Source organism: Thunnus thynnus, chromosome 24, assembly GCF_963924715.1.
Source record: "Thunnus thynnus chromosome 24, fThuThy2.1, whole genome shotgun sequence".
Taxonomy (NCBI): domain Eukaryota; kingdom Metazoa; phylum Chordata; class Actinopteri; order Scombriformes; family Scombridae; genus Thunnus; species Thunnus thynnus.
The window spans coordinates 14697181-14722619 of record NC_089540.1 but is presented as its reverse complement, the minus strand read 5'-3'; the positions used below and the strand labels follow the sequence as shown (position 1 = coordinate 14722619).

The 25439-nt window shown below is 37.9% G+C and overlaps 2 protein-coding genes across 2 annotated transcripts in view; both read left to right on the top strand.

Moving 5' to 3' along the window:
• Positions 1 to 797: 797 nt before the first annotated feature.
• On the top strand, positions 798 to 10497 carry LOC137176901 (sodium/hydrogen exchanger 2-like). The gene is made up of 13 exons (XM_067582932.1): positions 798 to 1771; positions 1936 to 2261; positions 3072 to 3209; positions 4247 to 4497; positions 5097 to 5314; positions 5587 to 5786; positions 6543 to 6632; positions 6793 to 6863; positions 7001 to 7168; positions 8008 to 8113; positions 9015 to 9131; positions 9217 to 9310; positions 9393 to 10497. Exons 1-13 carry the CDS (start codon positions 1483 to 1485, stop codon positions 9812 to 9814), a joined length of 2490 nt encoding a protein of 829 aa, XP_067439033.1. The 5' UTR covers positions 798 to 1482; the 3' UTR covers positions 9815 to 10497.
• Positions 10498 to 19044: 8547 nt separating this feature from the next.
• Positions 19045 to 25439, top strand: part of LOC137177431 (inactive dipeptidyl peptidase 10-like) — a 95135-nt gene continuing 88740 nt past the window's right edge. The window contains exon 1 of the mRNA XM_067583760.1: positions 19045 to 19522. Coding sequence (XP_067439861.1) covers positions 19463 to 19522 — 60 coding nt within the window. The 5' untranslated portion in view covers positions 19045 to 19462. The remainder of the gene's footprint in view (positions 19523 to 25439) is intronic.

The following is a 25439-nucleotide window of genomic DNA, read 5'->3' as shown; positions in this document are numbered from 1 at the left end:
TTCCACCAGAACTAGTACCAACTAATGATAATGACATTTTTCTTTTTCAGTAACAGTTCAAAATACAAAAAATATCAACAGTCACAAAACATAAAAGTGCCTAACTCTAATATAAATAAATCCTAAAAAACAATGACAAATAGAAAAAATACAGATAGATAGAAACAAATAAGTGAATCAAAATATGTGAAATTAAATAATTCAATGAGTCTTATAATTGCATTATAAACTGGAAAACAAAGTGAAAGAAAAAGGACATAAAATATAAAAACATAAATTTGTACAGCATATAATTTCTCACATGGATTTTGAAGAGCTGATGATGTTTGGGGAAGTTGTGGATGCTTTCTAAGGGATTGAGAAAAATCAGTTTTTCTTATTTGTTTGTTTGTTTGTTTGTTTGATAGGGGCAGAGCACATTAATGAACATCAGTATAAAATACAAGATGTAAACATGCTGGAGTTAGCAAGAATGCTAATTTATATCTGTACTCCCTAGGCAAATAACAAAAACAGAAACACTATCAGTAACAATATCCAAATATAAATATACAAATACACAAGCAGAAAAAGACAAAATACATTGTACACATGTCTGGTTAACAGTGATCACAGTTGTGCTTTGCCTTGAGCCATTGTTTGAGATGAGTCTTAAAGATGGGATATGTAGGGCTCTCCTTACTGCAAGCGGTAGGCCATATTTACAATATTATAATATCATAATATTTGACTTGTGAATGTGGAACTTTCTAAGAAGGCATATTAAGATTTTCCCTCTAAATGTGTTCATACTTGGCCCATCCTTTGATATAGCAAGTGTTCAAAGTTCATGTTGTCCTCTACCACCATCATGTGGAGATTATTTGTAATTGCAGGTGTTAAAATACGCATTAAAACCTCCAGTTCCAGCTTTACAGAGACCCTCCTGAGTCACAACCATAAACCTGTGTCCATGTTTTATATGGTTCATTTTAACACCCATTTACACTGAATTAGAGCGGGGGTTGGACTTCAACAAACATGCCAACAACATAGGCAAGCAACTTTTGTTTCATGTCACTGTGGGACAATCAGCTCCAGTGGGCTCCACCCAGTAGGCAAGACTCACAGGTTTTGTGTCAAGCAGGTTCAGCAACAGTTGAAACCAGAATTGTGTTGCACCTCAGACTGCTTAGAAGGAGCTGCTGAATTCATTTTGTTTGTCCTAAAACTTCAACATGTCACATTTTTTACTTCCATTTGAAACTTTGACACTTTGTCACTCTGGATGTGGATTAAAAGAGCCATTATTGAACTAATAATGAAGGATTTATAGGTCTTAATGAGAACTTTCCAGCAAATTTTTGACTATTTTAGTTTTTTATTGGCTGCACCCAACTAAAACTGCACAAAAGACTTTTTTCTTCAATGTTTTGGGACTAATATTTTAAGTGTTTTCTGCCTCACTTTGGAAAAACCTGAGATCTGTGTTAACCTGTGAAAATGGGGGCCTTGATTTGGTCTGAAGTCAGGACTGAGAGAGGAGCCTTTTACATGCTCCTGTTAATCTCGATCTGCTGTGTCGGAGGGAAATGTGAGATGCAGGAGTCAAAACCTTCACCACCAACCAACTTCCTCACTGTCAAACCCTTCCAAAATGAAATGAATGAACCGCAGGCCTTCCCTGAGGAGGAGAGACCCAGTCTTCCTGTATTTACTATGGATTACCCTCGGATACAGGTCCCCTTTGAGTTTACTCTGTGGGTGCTGCTGGCCTCCTTTGCCAAAATTGGTACGTTTGGATGAACCACTTGAACAAAATGTTTCCAGGTGGTCTTTACATTGGTGTTTGTGCATTATTTGCATCAGGATTTGCAAACCAAATAATGACAGCAACATAGCCTTAATCTGTAGGTTGGAGTCCAATCTCTTTATTGTCTCTTGTCTTCTTTTCAGGTTTCCACATTTACCATAAAATCACCATTTGGATCCCAGAGTCCTGCCTCCTCATTGCCATCGGCCTAATAGTTGGCGGCATCATGCACTCAGTCAAAGAGGAGCCCCCGGCTGTTCTCAGCTCCAACGTCTTCTTCCTCTATATGCTCCCACCCATCGTCCTGGAGAGCGGCTACTTCATGCCCACCAGGCCGTTCTTTGAAAACATCGGCACGGTGCTGTGGTACAGCGTGGTGGGAACTCTGTGGAACAGTATCGGCATAGGGCTCTCCCTCTACGCCATCTGCCAGTTTGAGGTGTTTGGACTTCAAGATATCAACCTGCAGGTCAGGAACAAACACGGGAAGCACAGGAGTGTGTGTGTTTTTATGTGATTTTGATATTTGACAGTTTAGCTTTTTAAATTTGAATCAGTGAAAAATGTTGAAGCATCAAAAACAGTAATCTCTAAGTCTTTAAAAGGGAATTCAGACAAGATACCCCCCCACACTATTTCCCTCTCATACTGCCAGCATGAGATTTTCAATTCCCATTGGGATCACCCATTTTAAGAATTGCACCAACATATTGCAAGGCAGTGGTTTCCAATATTTTTGGCTTATCATCCTTTAAAACACAGTAATATCTACAACCATATGATTCCTTAATCAAATAATTTCAGGCCTGAACACATGAAATTGCCCAAAGACTAGAAAACTAAAATCTAAAAGTAAACTTTAGATTAAAGGGTTTGGAATAAAATGCATAAGTGGCTCCAACATTTCCAAAAAATTCACAACAATAACAGAGAAATGTTTCATTCTTGGCCTTCAAAACAGTGGCTGAGAAAACAATCTCATCATCTGTCATGTGATATCATCAAAAGCTCCAAGGTCAATCAACAATTACCCTTCAAAAGTTCTTAAAACTTCTGCAATTTCACAACAAATGGAAAAGCTCCAGAACAGCTACTAAATGTACCTTGTGGTGAGATTGTTTCCTTAAATAATGAAGATGTTTCATTATTCATTCATCTAAATGTCTAACAAAGAAAACTAGACACAAAGAATGATTTACTGCTGTGTTTTACAGTAAAAACAGTAAAAACCTCTTTCTTTGTTTTCTTTCCATTTTCTCTATCCCTTACTTTACTGCAGGAGAACTTGCTGTTTGCGTCCATCATTTCAGCTGTTGACCCTGTGGCCGTGCTGAACGTGTTTGAGGACATCGGGGTGAATGAGCAGATACATATAGTCATATTTGGGGAGGGACTCTTCAACGATGCTGTCACTGTGGTGAGTACAGAGGTTGTGTGTGTGTTTGCATAAAACTAGCTGTATGTGCAGAAACATCTTGTTGGGCAAGCTTGTGATCAAATACCAAAGCTGGGAGATACTGTAGAAGGATTCAGTATCGCTCTTGAGACATACTAAGCTGAGGAATCACATGTATAAGCTTCAGATCAACTTTTAAATGCATTTTTGCACTAAATGACTGTGTGGACACACTGTGGATTTTGTCCCCCATCACTTACACTGAAAGTGCATTTGAAGGGGATCTTTTAATAGCCAGTATGAACAGGAGGAATGATTACAACGAGGAAAAACCTTTTTCACTGTTCATATGGACACTTGACTGTTGTTTTAAGACACACCTAAAAAACTGTGAACCTGCCTTTAAGTCTGATCTTTTTGTAGCAGGAAAAAGGTAAACAGCTGGTGAATCTAAATGCCCAGAATCCAACATGACATCAGTAAGTTACACATTTCCATTTAGGCAAAATGCAATTGGTCTCCTGTACATTTGTGAAAGAGACTGCAATGCCTGGGGGGTGATATGCAAACAACAGTAGATCTGTGTGCCCCTTCTTCCCCCCCCCCCCCCCCAGTCTAGTTTGACCAGTTCCCCACTGATGAATGGAAATGTCAACCACAACAGATCCGTCTTTGCTTTGGCTGCATTTAACCTGAGAAGCAAGTTTGACTCAAAACTAACTAACTGGCACCCCAGTTGTATCTTGGGTGCCTTGAACATGTCAGTATTACCAAACAAGTGACACAGGTTGCGTTGGCACATACTATTCAGTCTGACCCAACAGTCAAGTTTAACAGTTTCACCCGTAGTTGAATTGGAGCAGATTCCTGAGAGGATTTGAGTTGTCAAACCTGCTTGACAACAGCTGTGTGTGAACTGCAGGTTACAGTCTGTGTTGTGTGTTTGTGTGTCATGTAAACTGAGGTAACAATAGCTAGATGTGAAACTATCCAACCTTAAAGTGTTTATAGACTTTCTTTCCTGATCTTCTTTTTCTGTCTTTGTCGTTGTGTCTCAGGCTCTTTACAGCATTTTTTCCTTCGTGACAGACATGTCACTTGTTGAATCCACTGATGTGTTCCTGGGTGTGGCCAGGTTCGTCGTGGTGGGGGTTGGAGGAGTCTCCTTTGGCATGCTGTTTGGTTTTGTGGCAGCGTTCACCACACGTTTCACCCACAACACCCGACAGATCGAGCCCCTCTTTATCTTCATGTACAGCTACCTGGCGTACTTGGTGGCCGAGCTGTTTGGCCTCTCCAGCGTCTTGGCGTGAGTGGAAACACTGGGTGTAGACCAAAAACTCTAGAAATATATTAAATACAGTTTATTAACCTGCATCTAACAAAATTTCATGTTGATATTATTGTTTGAAAAGTTAGAGAGATGAAAAGTGAGAAGTTGCAGGTTTAAATACCAAATTCAGATGGCAGTTGCAGACATTAAGTGGCTGAAAAATGGGTAACAGTTGCCAGATATCTGTTTAATTTGGTAGATTCCAACTTAAGTTAACAAAAAGTATCCAGAATCTGCATCCATCCATTTTACAGCTTCCATTTCAGAAATTACTGTAAACAAGAATAAATAAATACATAAATGAACAGAGAAACCTTAATTTATTCATCAATACATGTTGATTTAATATAATCCGACCATTTCATCCACTTTTCTATACAAAGCCTTTAAAAAGCCTGTCTTTCCATTGTTAAATTTATGGACATATCTAGTCAAAATCTGATCAGAGGAATCAGTACTTAGCTCTAACTGGCACAGGAGGTGACAGATCACATCCTTGACCTCTCAGAGGAATGTGTACTTGCAGGGTTTTAAGGCTCAGTCACAAAAGGCTTTAATTTTTTCCCTCCCTGCAGCATTATAACATGTGCCATAACCATGAAGTTCTACGTGGAGGAGAATGTATCTCAGAGATCCTGCACCACCATTCGCCACGTTATCAAGATGCTGGCCACCGTCTCCGAAACTCTCATCTTTTTCTTCCTGGGTGTTGTCACCATAACAAGTGACCACGAGTGGAACTGGGCCTACATCATGTTTACGCTGCTGTTTGCCTTCATCTGGAGAGTAATCGGTGAGAGACTTATTTCCTCGGATGGGTTGTTCCAGAGCTTCTGGGATTTGGGAGCGAACAACCTCTGCCAAAAAAGCAGAGGAAGAAGTAAAACACAGTATAAAAATACTTAAAGAAATACAATATTTCCTTCTGAAATGTAATGGATTAAAAGTATAACACTCCAGTAAAGTACAAGTACCTCAAAATTGTACTTAGTTACTTTCCAACACTGCGATAGAGATCTTAGTTCATTCACAGGCTCATCAAACCTCTCAACTCCTTTCCTGCAGGCATTCTGGTGTTAACCCAGATCATCAACCCCTTCCGTACAATCCAGTTCACTTTCAAGGACCAGTTTGGCCTGTCCTACGGAGGCCTGCGAGGGGCAATCTGCTTTGCCCTGGTCTTCACTTTGCCCAATCACATAAACAGAAGGAATCTGTTTGTCACCGCTTCAATCGCCATCATTATATTCACTGTTTTGGTGCAGGTGAGACACAACTTCACCCTGTACTTCATATTATTGTTTGACAGGAGACTATGGGCAGGTTTTAGAAACTGAAAATGTTCTTGACACATGTTATGATCTTATCCAGAGCTATAGCTCCTGCCCAAGGCAAGCTGGGAAAGATCCAAATCTACAGTATATTTCAGTAACATATACAACCAAGCATTCTGGGGTTTCAGCTGGTACTGTAGAAAGAAAAAAGTAGAGTGTAAAGGGGGAATTAATTTAATTTACTGAAGAGTTGTTGAAGCCTGTGAGTTCTTCTGCCAACAATGAGACGTCTAATATGGGCTTTTTTGAGTTGCAGCGGGTGCTTGAACCCTGGTATACAAGACTAGCTTCTTTTATTGTAGTTTAGTAAGTTGGAAATTAAATTAAAATCTGTATCAGTGAGTAATTATACAAACCTTTGGGCAAAAAATATAGTTTTACTTACAAAACAATACATTAGGAAACAATATAAGCCAATAACACAACATAGAAGATTAGACTAACGCTACAGCTTATCTTAAATATCTTACCTACCACCGAATATAGGCACTAATGATTGGTTTCAAATAAATAATGATATAACAAGTTGAATTTACATATCCATTATCATCTGTTACACATGCACAGTAACAGCTTAAATGTGGTTTCTGTGGATTTACAATATTGTTTTTTTCTTTTCAACAGCCAGGTTATTTCAAAAACAAGCACTCTGACTGCTTTTATATATATTTTCTATCATCTTTCCAGGGTATCAGCATCCGTCCCATAGTAGAGTATATAAACATCAGGAGGACCAACAAAGATCTGAACACCATCAATGTCGAGGTTCACAATAGGGCAAGTATTAGCTGTTACTGTAATGTATTTTGTTTTCTCTTCTTTACTGATTTTAATCCTTATTTAACAGCTTTAACAGCTCATGTTGTTTTTCTTCTACTGCCTGTCCCTTGACACCTGTTCTAGTTGGTAAATTGCTGCATTTCTGTGTTTTGGCCAGGTGATGGAGCACATTGTTAGTGGTATTGAGGACTTGTGTGGACAATGGAGCCACTTTTACTGGAAAGACAAGTAGGATATTTCTGTTTATTACTTAGTAAGATTCAAGAAAAACAACACAGATTGAAATATAATGAATTTATTTGGGATATTTTGGATATTCAGCATCAATGCTTGATATATTCTCTATTCCTTTGTTTGTGTGTCAGGTTTAAGAAGTTCAACGATCGTATTTTGAGGCGCATCTTGCTTCGAGACAACAGGGCTGAGTCCAGTATTGTGTCTCTGTATAAGAAACTGGAGCTGCAGACCGCCATCGGCTTACTGGACACGCCTCTGGGAGACCTGAGTGCAGCGCCATCTATTGTTTCTCTGCAGTAAGTTACTCTACACAGGCTGATCAGTTCATTAAAGAAAAGACTTGATGTCTTACTGCAAAGTGGAAAAACCTTTATTAATGATTAATGATGTTTTTGCCTTCATCAAGTCTGCAGCTTTTAATGTTAATAAGCTATTGATCAAGTTTTTTGATCCAGGTACTCTCCAACTAGAAGGATCTATTATTATTATTATAATGTTATTATAGTATTATTATACCAATTAGCATGGCTCTAGGGATGGCAATGTTGGTCCACTTTGGTTCAGATGAAAATATATCAACAATTAGTGGATGGATTTCCATAAATAATTACAGAGACATTCATGGTGCCCAGAGAATGAATCCTAATAACTTTGGTGATTCACTAACTTTTCCTCTAACACCACCATGAAGTTGACATTTGTGGTTTTTAGTGAAACATCTTAACCGTTACTGGATGGTTTGCCATTAAATTTGACATTCATGCTCCTCTCAGGATAAATCATCATAACCTTGGTGATCCTGAACCCAAGTACAAATTATTAGAGCCACTAGCATGGCTGTTGTTTCACTATAACAGCTTATACATGACCTGCAAATTTTAGCAAATGATTAGAATGACAATGATAAAGCTAATACTGACTGTGAAACTCTATCTGCTCACTAACTGTCACTGCAAGTGCATCTGCTTAATGCATTAAACAAATCTAATTTGGCTCCAGCTGATGGTGCAGTTTTCCATCAGCTGGAAATCTGTCCATCCTAATTGCAACTCGTCTTAATGTCAGTAGTAATAGCAAAACATTAGATTTCATTAATGTCTCTCATTCACCCTTCATTGCTCTCACCTCCTATCAGTGATGAGAGGAAGGAAGCGTCTCGATCGAAGAAGAAGTTCCTGGCAGCCGACGTGAGGAAAATGCACGACATCCTGTCAAAGAACATGTACAAGATCAGACAGAAGGTAAAATCATTGGCATAGCTCTACGCTGTCAATGTGTCATCGGTTGTGTCTGTTCAAAAACAAGAGGTTTCGCTTTTAAATGAAGTTGAATTGACATCTAATGGTGTTTAATACCATTTCAACATTAATTTCTGGAATAGGTCTCCATGTATCTTTTCCCTTAAACTACATGTGTGTGTAACGCTTCCCATGTTTATTTCTCATGATTGGTCATTTTTGATTGGAAACTAGACAGGTGTATAAGCTTTAATGACTCATTTAATGTTCTTAAATGTCTTTGGTTGACAAATTCATCAGATTTCATAAAAACATTTATTTTTGATGGCGTTAAAGTTAATCTGCATGAGAAGCAATAGAAATCAGTAGTTTCTGCAGGTTAAATGACTTGTTGGAGTATTTTTGCAGTGTATACATGCTCATTGAAAAAGCAAATAAGAAGAAATATGTGTAGTTTCAAGGAAAATACACCTGAAATTTCTCTCACATAATAATATTTTCATGAATTCTGTAAAATTGCAGTAGCTGTTTTGTTTTTACTTGTATTTGATTATGGTGTCTGAACTTTTCTGAACCTTAAAGTAGTGGTCCATCAGTTTATTTTACCACTTCCATAAAGCTGGGCGACTCAGAGGAAACATAAAAAAGGGTAAATTTGATGCAGCCAAGATATCTTTACCTTTAGTCCCTTAAAAAAACAATGGGTCCTAAACTTCTGATGATGCAAACACTCCAAATGACTAGTTTCCCTTATTTCAGATTTTTTTGTGTTGTTGTTTTACAAGAATCAGAGTCAGCGTAAATGTTACTTCTCACCCTAACGTTTCCTGTGCATCAACTATTTATATTAAATTTGTTGTTCCCACCGTTCACTTCTTACCAAGTATCTCTCCTTGTTGTTCAGACGATGGCTTACACCAACAAATACAACCTACCCGAGAACAACCCGGCCAGGGAGATTCTGATTCGCCGACATGCAAGCATCAGACGCAGCCTCCGTGCTGAAAGTTTCCGTGAGCAGGTGGGTTTCTGTTTTAAAAGGACTTTAATAAATAACTTCCTGCTTTATACCTGCCTGACCCTTATTCTTCCTCCTCTTCTTCCAGCCTGCACTGAACATCCCCAAGTCTCAGAAGTACTTCTCCCTCCAGCCTGGCGGGGATCTGGAGTCTGCCTTCCACCTCAGAAGACGAAGTCATGGTGAGTTTATACTGATGAAAGCATCTTTGTTTTTGATTGTCCTGGTTACAAACTAAATGCTTAAATATTTGTGTTGTGTCAGGTGGTGGTCAGTTGGATCGTCTCTCAGACCGTCTCCAAGTTTCTGGTGTGTCGCCCCGCTCCTCATACCGCTCCGAAGTGTCTATGAGGAGGTTGAACACCATCAAGGAGTCTGGGAGTACAGGGGAGAAGCCAGTTGCTCCTGGGCTGGATGTTTTAGATGAGAGGGGGCCTGGAAGTCTCAAAGCTTCCAGCTTCAGAGACAGGAAAGGACCAGTTCCTGCACCTAGGAGGCACAGCTCGAATCGAGAAGCAGATGTTGAGCCAGCTGACTCAGAAGGAGAAGGAGAGGAAACAGTGCGTCCTCCCCAGCTACCACCACCTCGAGGGTGGGTGCCAGACAACCAGGATCTCAATGGAAATGGGGCGGGAAACCCACTACTTAGACACACATCACAGGGGTCTCGAGGCTCAGGAACATGACAAAGGGAAGGACGGAGGGATGAGGCACGTGAACAGAGGTAGAGCTGCTCTGGAGGCTGAACTATTGGTTGAGATAAACACCAAAAACATAGATGTAAAATTAGCTAAATGACAAGTGAAAAACAGGAAATATGAGTGAACAATATAAAATAGAATATAAATGACAAATAAAAGACTGACGATTTTATATGACTAGTTAGATTTTTTTTTCATTAGGCCACAAGATTTCATGATATTGATGCCTTGGAACTGCTCTTTTTTTTTTTAGATAAATTATATCTATTGGGTTTTGCCCACTGAGGTTTAACTCAACCAGTTGCATTATTTCTGCCTTATGAAATCTTTCTCTGAGAAATAACTGTGTTTGTATGATCAAAACTACAATTCAATGACCTAAACTTACTGCCATGTTCTTCATTGGTGCATGCGTATGAGCACATGCAAACACACCTTTTTATTGTCCGTCCTTATAGTGTCTAAGAAGGTGTACATGGGGAGTCAAGAAGGTCTTGATCACTTTGGAATATTTAAAATTAGCATATATTGTTTATTGAGTTGTCTTTTTTAAACATCGTGGTGTGAATGTAATGAGTAAATGTTGCTAAAAGTACTGTATAAAAATAAATGCAACAAACCTCAGATCTCTTGTATTCTTGTATGTGTTCAACATTAGCTCCACATGATCGCGGGTGTCTTCTATTAAAAGAAATAGCAGTAAAAATAGCACCTGCAAACCAATAACACAAAGGGCTTAATGAGTCATCAGCTGCCAATCAAGAGCCCACACAACCATGATACAAAATGTATTTATGTCACTGTAATGAAAGACAGAGAGACAGAGATCTAAATATATTAAGTACTATCAGGCCTAATAATGGTGCTTTATATGTCACCACTAAACTACTATCCAATGCAACAGATGGTGACAATGGTGGGAATGGCAGTGTTGCCTAAAATTAGCAGCAAGCTAAGAATGGAGCTGAAGCCAATAACTGAGTGAAACCTCTCATGCAAGTTTCTTTTTTTGCAAGGATGAAGATAGAAGATGAAAAACACAGTGAGAGCACACACACAGTTCCTTTTTCTGTTTACTGGAGGACGCTGAAGAAGACAAAACTGAATTGTAATGGAGAACATCGGTTTTATTGTACTACTAATAATAAACTTTATTCATACACTTGCACCAAGTTAGAGCTGGGATCATTGTCCTCTTTTATATGTTACACAAACCACATCAGTGTCTGAATGTCGTTTCTAGCACTACTATTTCTAATTTATAGTATTCATGCTTCATTTGCATCTATGTGCTGGATATGATTTGTGACTGATGGACTTTCAGAGTTTTTCAGCCAAGTAAATGAGAAAAAAAAACATTTTGTTTGGTACTTTTTTGCCCTCTAACTAATGATATGTTTCCCTTCAGTTCAGTAAAAAGAAGAGGGAACTCTCATTTACTTCCCATATGTTTATACATTAAATTTCCATCTGTGCTGCCACTGTCCACTCTCCACACAAGGGTATGTTCTTGTTATTCTTGTTTCTTATCTGTATGCAACACTGAAGATGTTCTGTGTCTTTAATGCTAAAGCAAATTTAGCATTTAACCTTTGGTGCAATGTTGAATGACTTAAGATGGTGATTTGCCTCAGGATATAGATCCAGTTAGATTACCTGATGCCTATGGAGTTATATTACACTCTTGTATTCTACCATTTAAACAGTACATTTGAAACCAGAGGACCCATATGTGCTATTAAACTCAGGAGAGAGGAGATGCAGCACTAAAGACTCTCCCTCGTTTGCTTTAATGTCCTCTTTTATTGGTCTATCCAACTGTGTGACTGCCCTTCACACTCAGCATCATCTTTCAGCAACGTTTACATCGCTATATCTGCCAGGCACACAGAGCAAAAGTTATAAAATATCTTTATTTCTGCACAGCGCCTCTTTCTTAAAGGCACTTCAGACAAACTTGATTCCACTTAGAATTCAGGACGCTGGAAAGAAAAAGCACAGTAAGGTGTTTGAAGTCCTGCTAAAATTGCATTTTGAGCAAAACTTTTCTTCTTTCTTATCTGCTGACACAGGAGAAGCATCTAACTTTGCTACACATGATGGCAGGAGTGGACGGGATTCTTCAAGTATCTGATGATTCCATTTGTTAATGATTTTGTTCAAAACTTATCAAACCATTCCTGTCTATATTTGAGCACTAAAACCTTATTTTTCTTAGAAGAAAAAATAATTTAGAGATGTTTCTGTTATGCGGAGCAGAGCAGGTGGACCCAATCACAGGAGACTGCAGGCAGAGCAAAGCTGTGGAATAACTTATTTATTTTAGGCAAAACAAAGCTGGCAGATGAGAGTGAAACAGAACAAAGGAGCCAACAAAACTGAACTGAAAACTAGGACTTAAATACAAATTGAACTAATGAAACAAGGAACAGGTGGCAAGACACAAGGAGTGGGCTGGGAGCTGATTGGATGGGGAAGACACAGGGAGCAGAGCTAACGAGACCTGATGCAGGACAGGTGTGGAGCACAGGATCACAGAAGGGGGAAAAAATCCCCTGAAAACACAATATAACTATGAACAAACTGTCCCAGAAGTCACATGAACACAACTTTAATAAGTGCACAACGAGTATACACAGCAAAATAAACTTCAGCATAAATTACTGTTGACAAAAACATGAATAAATCAGTCTGTCAAGCGGAGTGGTTTGCATATTAAGGCTGCATGAAACAACATAAAAACTAAAAGACAACTGCAGCTCTGACTAGTTCACTTTGGCACTTAGTTCCAATGGGAGTCAGTGTAGCAAGCAGCAGTATCTCAAGTGGTCCGTTAAATATAATCTGCAACATCTCTTCTATCTGTCCTCCTTCCCACTCAGTCCAGTCTTAAACAGGCTTGAGGGCATCTGGTGGACTGGTGGAGGGACACAGAGCCAAATTGGGACAGAACCATGACTTACATTCATTAAACATCAACTAATTTCAAGAATTTTATAGAATTCAGTGTGTATATCTTGATTCAAGATAAAAACAAGACAAGTTGTGACACTAAGTTCAAGAAAGATTAAAAGCAGTTTTAGAAATTACTCGAAACAAGTTGATTCGCATTAAAAGTAGGTTGAAATAATCTCACTTTGCATCACTTTTTTCACTTGATTAAAGAAAAATCAAACTCTAATTACACAAATTATAGATTTTTGCAGTGCTCTCATGATTTCAGGCTCTATTTTCTTGAAAAGTGTAGGATTTTGATTAAAAAAAAACATGCGTTCATTTTAGAAAATACTTGAAACAAGTTGATTTGCATCAAAAACAAGTTGAAATAATCTCACTTCACATCACTTTTCTACTTGTTTTAAGAAAAATCAAACTCTAAAGACAAAAATAAAGACAAAAATTACTTGAAAAGAAGAGTTTTTGCAATTTTGCAAAAAGAAAAAAAAAAAAAATCTTAGTATTTATTGTACAACTGTGTATTTAAGCTAACAAGGTGCAAAAGCAATTTTTCATGTCAAAACTCACTGTGAATCCTCCCCATTGGCCAGCAGGCTCATTACACGCCGCCCTGCTTTGCTTTGGGAAAGCGTTTGTCTTGATTACGCTCGGCTTCCTCGCCTCCTGCACACTCGCTCTAATTAAAGATGCTCCACTACGATTAGTAGCATTCCATTATTTACTGAGAACCACCACAGTATGAAATTAACATTTTTTTGTAATGGGTAAGGAAAAAAACAAATAACATGATAAATGTACAAACTGGGAATATTATAATTAGTAGAAGTTATAAATATGGTAAGAATATGAAGATAAATATGACAATTAAAACTAGAGGGAAGTGCCATAACAGTAGCTTTAAATACAGACTTGATCTCACATACAGAGCTTTGTTAGGAAATGATCCATCATGTGGTCATGTGATAAACTTATTTATTTTAAAAGGTTATTGTCTCTCAGCTAAATATCACAGCTTTCATCTTGTTTTTGATGGAAAACAAGAAGTCTAGCAGTGATATTTCACATGAATATCTTCACATTTACACTTTTTGTCAGGTTTATTTGCATATTTGTATTACTGCACTGTACATGGGACAGTCCATAGATGGAAATGTGATTTCATTCTAACATCAAAGTGCGTGTGAACAACACAACTGTCTCGCTCTCAGCTCTGTTTTCAGGACTTAATTGAAGACGAAGCCTTGAATTTCTCCCGTTGTCTCTAACTTTTAGGAGCATTTAGCCTGTTATTAAACTTTCTAATTGGCTCAGGCAATTACAGCAGCAGAGTTGGCTTTTCTCACATCTACAGCCCTGAGCTTTCATACACAGAGGAGTTTCCAGGCATTAAAATATGATCTGTAATGTTGGCTCAAAGAGAAATAGACATAATGAGAATAATGATCACACACAGTGCACTGGGGTATACAATACATGTTCCAAAAAAGCCAAACTGTCTTTTCCCATGAGCATCATTTAGTTGGGATTCTCTTTTTTACAAAAGTAAACAAGAGACAATGGAAGAAAACTGCCCATTGGTACATTCACACATCTACATTTAAAAAAAAAAAAAAATTGACAAAAATTACAAAAATGTTGCATAGACTTAGTTTACATAGACATACTTTATTATGACAATATATATTGTTTATGTTGGTTTTGAACAGTGGATGGGCAATTGATTGTAATATGTATATTGCAACACTGCTGATTGTATTACAAACAATTTTTTTCATTATTGTTTTTATTTAATTATACATTTTGCCTCATATTCATCTATATATGTACATCATACACCCTTTCAATTGATTTTTTATTGAGATTATTAGCACTTTTGTTATACATATTAACATGAAATTATTACTTTTTTCTTAACTTTTATTGTGGCCAACTTTTTATTATTTTTTATTTGCTTTACACCGTTCACATTGAACAGAGCAAACAACCGATTGACAGATAATTGCAGAAGAAAAGAAATAGAAATAGAAAAATTATAAAGAAGACATAGCATACAATTCATCCACCCACACAGTTCAACCATTGCTGGATTGTAATTCATAAACACTCAGCTGACAGTTTATACACCGACCGTACTTACATACAGAATTTGACAAAATCCATTTAAATGTAGGATTTAATTAAATCAGCAGCTGTCTTGATGGCAGCACTTGCTTCATCCTTGAGAGCTGAAGTGAAACTTTATATGAGTAAAGAAAGTGGTGTCCATGTTTAAAGAGTAACTGCACCCAGTCTAATAATCCTGATTGGGGAAAACATTGTTTTTTCCGAACCCTATGTAGCCGTGATGTAGCGTTGCATTACAGTACTCAGGTACATCGCTACAACATCCCAAAATCCACAGCAGAGTCACTCTTACGGACTGTCTCTGAAGTTTTTCCATCCTGCCAAATTTTTGGGAAGAAGCCAATCATGTATTCCTAGAAATTATGTTTATATACGATTAAATTGTTTTCCAAATTGTATTGTGTTGGCAAATGTAAACGCTTCGTGGATTATGTTCACAGGAAACTCTATATTTATATATCGCTCTGGAGTCCAGGGAGGAGACTGAGGTGGATGGAGGTCTCTGACACCACAGACCCGGGGTCACATCCTGACTCCTACGTATGTTCAGGTTTAGGCAACAAAAGCACTTTGGTTAAGGTTCATGAAAGATCGTGATTTTGCTTAAACACACAATATGTAATTTCAGTCTCTCAAACAAAACAATAACAAAAGACAGAGTTTGATGACGTTAAGTAGCGTGGGATCATGGAAGTTTTTGTCTTCACTGGTAAACAATCAGCTTCTCCCGTTTGGGATTACTTCAGTATTCATGGTTCAGGATGTTTTTAGTGGGTGCCGAATTATCCGCAGAAGTCTCTTCCTCTCTAAAACAAACAGACCCAGTGATTAAAACAGGTAAAAACACTGAAAGTCAGTGTTTCACAGGACGTGTGGGAGCGGCTGCTAGCAGAGCTGCTGCTAATGTTTGCTTTGCTTGTTTCTCTGATAACTTAAGATCCAGACGTCCAATGACTAAAATCCTTCATCCTGTTAAAAGATATAGTTAAATTCCATCTAAAATGTTTATCATAAAAATGGCTTAATGGCTTAAAACTGAATAAAAGTCCATTTATGACATCATTGTGGTGGACAACCACAACACTGACGCTTGCATCTTGTGCGTGTATACTGTTTGGTAGAGGGAGTGTGACGCCATTGACAGGCGACCAAATGAAACGGACCGTTACCTTGATTGAAATTACAGATTTCTCTGGGTTTGAAAATTGTTGGAGACATTTCGTATAATGTAAGTACACACTCAACAAAATATATAACATAGGTCTAGTTGTTTTTAGACATTTTAATGCGGAATAGTTACATATTATAGCTTTAAATGTTAATAAGCATGTTGTGCTTCAGGTCACTGCAGACTTGTTCTGTTCTTCTATTAAACCAAGATAAAAGCTGCCAGTGCTGAAACATAACTATAAAAAGTTTGATATTGCTGTAGTTTCTACCAGCAGATATTGTTCTGCAAGATCAGATATTTGGGTGAGAAACAGAAGAACTACGCAACCTCTGAACATTTCACTCATACATTCAATATCAACATTTGTGCATCTTGCCAAATAATAATTAATTTACAATATTTTCTTAATATATTGAGAGAAAATGTAATTCTGCCAGCATTACCTCTCTAACAAACAGAGGCTATTTGCTGTTGCATAATAATAATGCTTTTCTTAATCAAACCCTCATCAGAACAAACTGACTCTGTAACTCTTAAAGACTCTCTATGTCAGCATGTATTCAAGAGTGAGAGCTGGAAACTGACCTCCTGTATGGGTGAAGCACTCTATAACCTTTGACATTTAATGCAAAGTGAATGGAAATCCAATACAAACTAAATAGAAAATATGATTAGTGGTGTGGAACATAGCCAGCTCATCAAATATGCATCACAGTCATACATTTTTAATGGCAACAACAGTTTACTGTAACGTATAACAACAAATCTGGGAAGAGGGATGAAGGTTCAACGTCTACATATATAGATATGATGTTAAATCTTTTACATCCTGTCAGGAGCTGATGTACAACCTGTACATGAGGTGTTTTATTACAAAAACAGATGCCCACTATCTGAAGTAAATCTCATTATTTTTACAAAGTGACTGATAGCAAGACATTAAAGCAACTTTTTAGAGGATTAAAACTGCAGCATCCTTACTTTGTTTATGAAAGGTGCATCATTTGAACATCAATTAATCATTGCTTAGATAATTTTGAGACATCCGTAAACAAATTTATCCGACAAAACAGGACAAAACAGTGAGATAAATGCATTTTAAAGTGCTTATACTTGTTTTCAACTGGTCCACATGCACATTGCTAGCTACTCCACACATACTGTGTTGTTTGGGAGCACTGGTTTTATCCATCCTCACAGATAAACTCTACATGGTATAGTAGATGGTGCGGGTGGTGAAGAAAGGTCAGCAGCAGACTCTGAGAAACTTACACTAACGTTGGAGTAAAACTAATAAAGCATGTCCACTTTTACCTGCATTTATCTCAGCATTAACAATATAGTAACCACCTTGAGTAATGCCAGGTTTGGTGATATTCTGAAGATATTCTCTTTGTCAACCGGGGATGACCTGCTCGTTGATATACTTTTAAAATCTCCACATACACACAACGTATGCAGGCAAGCAATGTGACCAATTTAGAGCCACCAGGTCAGATTTTGGGGGAAAATGTTTACAGCACAAAACAAGAAGAGCTCTTCCTCATCAAACTGAGCAATACTTTTGTACAAATATCACACCAAAGGAAAATTAGGTCACTTCAGAACTCTAAATTATAAATGGTATGTAATTAAGTTTTCCCCTCAGAATGTGTATTTACAAGTTCCCCAAATTAAATGACAAAATACATAATTTGCAGTATAACTGCCCTCCAGAATGAGGGCTCTCTTCTCATCTGAGACCTCTATCGGAGGGAAGACATCATTTGTCAGTGCCTTCAAAGACTGTTACAAATCAAAAAGCTTTGATACGGTTTAGGGACAAAAAAACGACTTGGTTGGGGTGAAGGATAGATGGTACTTGGTTTAGGAACAATCATGGTCAAAGTTAAAGAAACCGAAGTTGACGGTATATCAGTAGGAAAAACCTCTTCCCCTGGGGGACTTTTAGACTTTACAACAATGTCACACTTCTTTGTTTCCTTCTTTATTCCCGACTGACAAGAGTCATAATTCCTTCAGCTGCCACTGGGGCTTTGTCACTTTAACGTAATGTTATTTAGGGTATTTGCTGAAACAACTGTCATTTTTTTCTTTGGAGGACAGTCTTGAATTGACGTTTCATCTTATCCAGGCTGACGTAGAGTTCATGTATGTTGTTTTCTTTTCTTTTTTGTGAATCTGCCTCGATCTCGTTCATGTTTGTCACTTTTTTTTTGTGGCTATTTTTCAGCTGTCATTTTTCACACATATAAAAAGGTGATGTTCATATTCTTAATTTCGCCTACGAAGCTCAGATTGGTTGTTTTTTCACCCGGGACCACCTGTCTGAATTGCTGGAAAAATAATCAGAGATGTGTCCGGTGAATCAGAGCTAGACCAGCTATCACCAAAATAAGATTTATTCACAAGTTGTGCTGTCAGCAGAGAGTTAAATAAGCATATCGGGGCACATTTTAATATAAAAACTGACAAACTAAATTGTACACTTCATAAAATGATAGGAAAAGGAACAATATCTATCTGTGCAGCTTTTTTTTCTACCTGTCAACTTCTTTTCTTCCTTCTCCAACCCCCCCCCCCCCCCCCCCCCTCCTTCCCCTTTTTTTAAGTGGATTTGTCAGGTGAAATCAAAAAAGCAGACACAGCTTTTTTTTTTTATGGAACAAACAGCAGCTGGTTCCTGAAGGGGTCAAATGTTTGAGCTCAACACGATTGAACCAGTGAATCCTTTATAAAAAAAATCAACATGTCCTGTCAAAAACATCTTTCATCCAAAACACTAAACCCCTGCTGTGAGACGCTCTGAATAACAGCAACAGAAGAGAAATGCCTCAAATGTAAAAAGCTCAAACCAAACGCCTGCAATATCTTCGCCTCGAGCAAATTTGCATTCTGATCAAGAAACGTCTTTGAATGTGGGAGGCATTGGCAAACATCCTGGTTTATGAACTGTCTGTCAGCCGCTGTGCTGTGATGCTCCATATGAAGCAGCACATACTTGCTATAGCAGGAAAGAGAAGAAGAGAGGGAGGTAGAGAGGGAGGGAGTGCATTTAAATGTGAAACCGTTTACTGCTAGAGAGAGAAACAAAGGAGGGAAAATAGATCGTGTATTTAAATGTACCGCCTCTGGTGAAGCAGTAATAAAGTGAAGCTGCGGCATTGGTGAGAAAGAGCATTTCCAGCTCCGCAGCCTTCAGTTTCTCAGCGTTATCAGCATCAGCAAGAGTTTCTGCTCGGAGCCCAAGGAGCAGACGCCGGGGGAAAACTTCAAAACTGAGCTGCTGGCAGTCTGGTGACAGCAGAGATTTTATATGATCTGATAGGAAGTGCTGTAGCCTGGTTTTCAGATAAAGGGACGTTCTGCGAAGCTGAACGATGAACCAAACTGCGTCCGTCTCTCATCAGATTGAGTGTCAACCAGCCAAAGATGTCAAGGTAGGATGCTCATAGTTTTTTTACATCCTCTCTCTCAGAATAATTCACGCACCATTCTCCTTCTGACAGCATGTGAAAAAAGCATATTAATACCAAACAGCTGCCAAAGTTTTCAGCAGTATGTGGCTTTATTTAAACTTTGCCACTCTCCCATGCAACCGATGCTGCTCTGTGTCTTCAACCGACAGCACATCAACAGAAAGTCTATGATGCTACATAGCATACAAATCAAGTGCTTCACAAGACATTTATAATGATACAGAAAGTAAAAATACACCCATTGCTTGAACTGCAACATGATCATGTCAAAACCCTTTCTACAGTAGTTTTCCTTCTCAAACTGTCCTCTAATTATGTGTTAGCACTTGCCGCACAGTGTCCCTGATTACATAGGCAATTATCCTTTCTGCACTTACTGTTTGCCTTAAATGTTCTCGGCGAAGACTGGATAAGAGTGTTAAATTAATTTGAAAGTAAAAATGTCCGACAGCCTGTTAAAAGCTTAAAGAATCTGTGTTTGACTTTCTTTGTGGGATTGTTTGACACATAAAAGAAGCAAAGATCAGCCTGATATTTGGCATTTTAGAGTCAATATACTTCTTCTCCGTCAGTACTGAAATCCAGCTGTAAAAATGCGATTTGTATTGATTTTTTTGTTTTATGTTTTTCTTTTTAGGGACAGAAATGTTTTAACCCCTGTGCTTTGTTGACACTGACTTTACTTCCTCATTGCTTGGCTGCTGTTTGTGTAAAAAATGATTATATTAATTGCAATATCAACCAATCTTTCATCAGATCTCATTAAAACCCAATATGTAGGAAAGTAGTGTAGTGGTAAAATATGGAAATGACTATAAAGTATTGTTATTACGCCAAATAAGGATATGTGTCATGTTTTATATATTAAATATATATTACTTCTGTTTGCCAAAAAGTCATTCACAGACAAAGAAATGTACACAATGTTATCTTATACAATGATGTTACTTACATTTGGGGTAAAGTAGACCATAGAAAGGCCAAATTGTATGTTAGACCTCTTATGAAACTCCAATAACAGTTCAATCAGGAGAGACAAGTGAGTGAAGCAAAGATAATTGTTAACTATACAGATATTGATGATTAGACGTTTAGACTCTACAGGGAGATTTTGTAATCAAATGACATCAGTCCTGAGAAGCAGCAGCAAGACGAATCCCCTCATGGAGTCCAGACACTGGTGATGGTGGCTGATGACTTCTGCTGAGACTGATGAGGCTGATGAGATAGATGAAGTGATGAATCTGTGAAGACTGGGGAGGTGGTGGGTTGATTATAATGGCAGCATGAAGGCACTAAAGGCAGAGAGGGAGAAAACATATTTAAAAAGACAGGTGCCAAGTTGATAGGCTGATGATGACGGCATGTTACCGCGCTACTGGTTGGATGTGACCAGCTGATGTGAACAGCTGAGGTCTCAGTTGACAGCTGGGCAATGACAGCAAGGAAATTATGAGTGGGCATGCGTGAGGGATGGGAATGAGAAATAAAACTACAGACCTGAGCAAGCAAACGATTGTCTTCCTGACTGAACTTTCACTAAAGCTCCATAAATACAAATTAGGGATAAAGGAGCAGTAACGCTGTCAACAACAACCACAGAGCTTTCACTGTATTTAACCTTTACATATTGTTCAGAACAACACCCAAAACATCTTTATTTTAGCCTTAATTTTTATGATTTTTCCTAAAGTGACCAATAATATACAAAAAAGGAAATATTTCAACTTTTTTGGAAAAAAATTGTGCAGTCGATACCAAGCGCCAACCTCTGGGGCTGTAAAATGAAGCCAATGAAGAAGTGCCAAACACTGCAGTTCCTTGAATGGCCAATTGAGGCTCCAAAAGCGAGTCAATCCCCATAGACCTCCATGTTAAAATGCCCAACTTTACAGCAGAAATAAACTTACAGCCTGGCACAAAAAACGGTTTTGGTCTCTGTAGCTAATTTCTCCTTTCATGACAACTGTACAGGGGATGAATTTTTTTTATAACTCACCCGTTTAAATTTTATTGAGCCGTGAAGTTCTGCATAATGAAGGACATGGCTGCTTTGAGTGACAGGTCCGCCAGCCGCTAGGTGGCTTGTTTCAGTCATTCAGTCCGCCTCTTTGCCCATTTTTGATTGGCTGGGAGTTAGGCAGCGTCACGCACTGCCAAGATGGCGACGGCCGGCGTCGCTCACTTTGAGCTTCAAAACCGCTCTTCAGAAACCAATGGGTGACGTCACGGTGACTACATCCATATTTTTATACAGTCTATGATCGATAAACGTCTTTGTACATACTGTAGGGGGTTAAATTTGACGTGTATTTATTCAAAAATTCATTCTTCACATTCAGTAACATTCACTGAAATCATGTTTTTGTCCATAAACATATAGTGTAAAACCTGATTACTGATGAGGTATTTATGAATTAAAAATATATGTGTAGTTCAGAAGTTTGGCATAGAGACTAATTATGAGTCTAAATATGAACAGTAAGGGTTAATCATGGCATAGACATACAGCATCGAGGTGATAAAACAATGGACAGGGTTAGAAACCACTGGGTCACATTTGGTTTTTCACCATTTTATCCAATATGATGATCCTATACAGCAATCTAAACTCTGATTGAAAGATTAAACACCTCTATAGGCTAAAATAAAGCTCTGCAAAGGTTAAAAAACAACAGTTTAGTAGAAATCAGTGTCTTAAACTGCATATTCTGGTTTGTTTGACAAATCCAGCACTGTCTTCTACTGGTTTCCAACAGTTACATCCTTACATATGCTGCTTTATCTAAAACTGGGCATGAGAACATAGCAGCACAATAATTAAGACAAAGAGAATCAAAGTACGGTGAATATTTCAAACTGGAGCCTCTATAGTGATACTGAATGATCAAAGTGCAGTAATGTTTCATTCCAACCTCCTCATGTCGCAGTAAAATACAAGACAGAGACACGGTGACAGCAGTGAGTAGAATAAAGGCTTCAGCATTAAAGAGCTTCATTATTGCTCACAGTTTATGCAAAGCGGTTCTTAGCTGCGAGCAGATCCCTCAGACAGGGAGACGAACGGCCAAAGCATAATCCCGTACAATCCTGTGCTGCTGTCGGCCCACAGCAGCAGCAGGGTGGGAATAATCTGGCAGGAGGGAGCTTCGATAAGAGCAAGAACTCGTGCAAAGAAAACACTGCATTACACTTTGAAAAAGCCATTTTTCAAGTATAGCCTCATGTACTTGATGTTTCTTATATTATTATTATTGTTATACAATGACCAACATGAATGTTTTTGTTTGATCCAGGCACTTTTAAAGTTTCAAAGAATGAGATCCCTTAATTTCACAGAGAAGACTTGAGGTTTTCACATGACACCGGCGATATATAAAATGAACCGACATGCTTTGTTGTGTTTCATTTGCATTATTTAGTTTTAATTGTGTCATAAATCATCGCTCAGTAATCCACCCTCATGTGCCGCCTGGTTTTAGCTGCTTCATAAATAAGCCTCTGGAGATACAGGAGCTGTAGACACCAACAGTCACCCACCACAAAGCTGCTGATGGTAACAGAGAGATGCAGCTCTTTGCTTTCTTTTTTGTGTGTGGATTGTATTAGTGTGAAAGTGAGCCTCTTTGTTGATATTGGAGATATAAAGGCAAAACTGAAAATATGTGTTTTTTAATCAGCAAATTACCAGCATTTTGTGCAGGAATTCAATAACTATGAATCTGATTGTGTTTGTGCTGAAACGTTAAAAGACAGCATTGTCATGGTGGAAAATGAATTAGCCCATTATGAGACAACAAATCTCTACTCAAACAGAATATTGTTCACGGGGTTGTCAGCTTCCTAAACTCATTTAATTGCAGATTTTCTACCGATTTTACAATTTTAATATCACATCTTTCACAATGTGCCACTATTGGTAGAACCACTTTGTGTACAAACAGGTATTGAAAGGTTGTCAAAATCAATAATGGAAAAAGAAGCTAAAATTACGTTTGCCTTCCTCACTCGACAGTTTATTTAGATCTTCTCAGGTCCTTGAAATCCACTGGATTTATGCTGTTACAGTCATTTTCAGATATAGAACTAATTTGCATCACTTTTTATTAGTAATATACTTTTTTGCTAGTGGTATTTTTCGGCATTTTCGCCTTCAATTTGTAAATTTGACCAATTTCATCCCCCTAAAACATCAAGCACTCACCATTTTCCCACATTTCTTCTGCTGAAAAGAATATTATTGTCCTCACTGTCTATTAAATGAACACAATTTAAAAAAAAAAAGGGGATTAAAAAGCATTTATAAGGGATATAAAAGCTGCCTGGCAGAGCAGCTGTGGTGACCACATCAGTTCATAAACTCTAACAAAACAGCGTCACAGCATGTCACTCTCATCTAGGGAGGCAACGATTATAGATATTATAGATATTATAGATTATAGTCTGAGGAAAAATCACCCTTTCACGTGTTGTGGGAATTGTTTGTGCAATAAAGGTGAAACCACAAGGAGCAAGTTGTCTTTCAAGAGTATTTATTGCAATAATCAGAATTCACAAATGGACCTCCAGCTTGTACATACATTTCTTCATCCTCAGACACTAACTGTTGTCTTTTAATTAATACACAGTTGCCCTTTTGTTCATTCATAGCACTATCTATATTTTTTCCCCGGTGGTTTCCTCCTCTGCCTCTGTCTGCTGAGGATGAAGAGTTGAAGGCCGAATCACAGCTTCGCTTTTTGATAATGTTTCCACACCTGCTGAGAACCAGCAGTTGAGGAGCTTCTCACACGAGGACTAAACAAAGGAAAAGTGTTACACTGTGCACATAATCAAAAGACAATAAAACCTGAGAGTATACATTTACATTACACACAGTTTCATCATTATCATGCAGACTTTTATTTCACATCTGCATTTTTAATAAGAGGTTTTATTGTATTTTTCCCCACAACATTTTTTGCTTTGCTTATTATTAATATAAGATTAAATAATATGAAATTAAGATGAACTTTAATGATCCTCTAGGAGAAAATATCACTAATGTAGGTCATAAACTGAAGTGTTATTATCATCAACTGTGATCCATGCCTAATTCTTAATTCATTTTTAATAATCTATTTTAATATTTAATTTAATTTTATATGAGGCTTGGGAAAATTCTGTCTATTATTGTTATTTATTTATTGATTTTGCAGTTTTAGTGAAAATGAAGGAAAGAAATTAAGAACATCTCTTATGCAGGTGTTATTAATTACTGAAATGCAGTAAATTAGATCCCACAGTGCTGGAAGTCTACAAGATCCTAATGTTAAGTCTTTTACACCTGGTTTATTTACCCACCGTAGCTATGTGTTTACTCAGCACAGATGGGAGGAATGATTGCTCTGAAACTCTTGAGAGGATGACATGGTGAGTGTTAATTTATAAACAGTGCAACGCTCCTTTTCCTGCTTTGCTGCTGTTGGTTTACGTTGCACTGAAAGCCCGACTCTTAACTCAACGCTACTTTTTTGATTGTAAGTGGCACGTTTATATTTATTTCCGTACCAATGTTTCATTAAGTAACCTGCCACTAAAGTAATGATATTTTAAACTTAGCTATTACTTAGTGTATTACCTTCAGTTAAGCAGTATAGCTGGATCCCTTCCAAGCATGTAGGAGAACCTACGGTGGCCGTGAAACTCACAAAAATTGCAAAAGGCCCTCTCTAGAGTCAGTGTTTGGTTTGTCTGTTCTGGGCTACTGTAGAAACATGGCAGTGCAACATGGCGGGCTCCACGGAAGAGGACCCGCTCCCTTTGTATATATAAAGGGCTCATTTTATGGTAAAAATATATTCCATTTCTGCCGTATCTGCTCCACTAGATGCTACTA

What these genes read in the sequence shown, in the direction of transcription:
- LOC137176901 (XM_067582932.1), top strand. Translation starts at nt 1,483, where the DNA reads ATGGGGGCCTTGATTTGGTCTGAAGTCAGGACTGAGAGAGGAGCCTTT. An exon ending in GGCCTCCTTTGCCAAAATTG is followed by an intron (nt 1,772 to 1,935) that starts GTACGTTTGGAT and finishes TCTTCTTTTCAG; the next exon opens with GTTTCCACATTTACCATAAA. An exon ending in TCAACGATGCTGTCACTGTG is followed by an intron (nt 3,210 to 4,246) that starts GTGAGTACAGAG and finishes GTTGTGTCTCAG; the next exon opens with GCTCTTTACAGCATTTTTTC.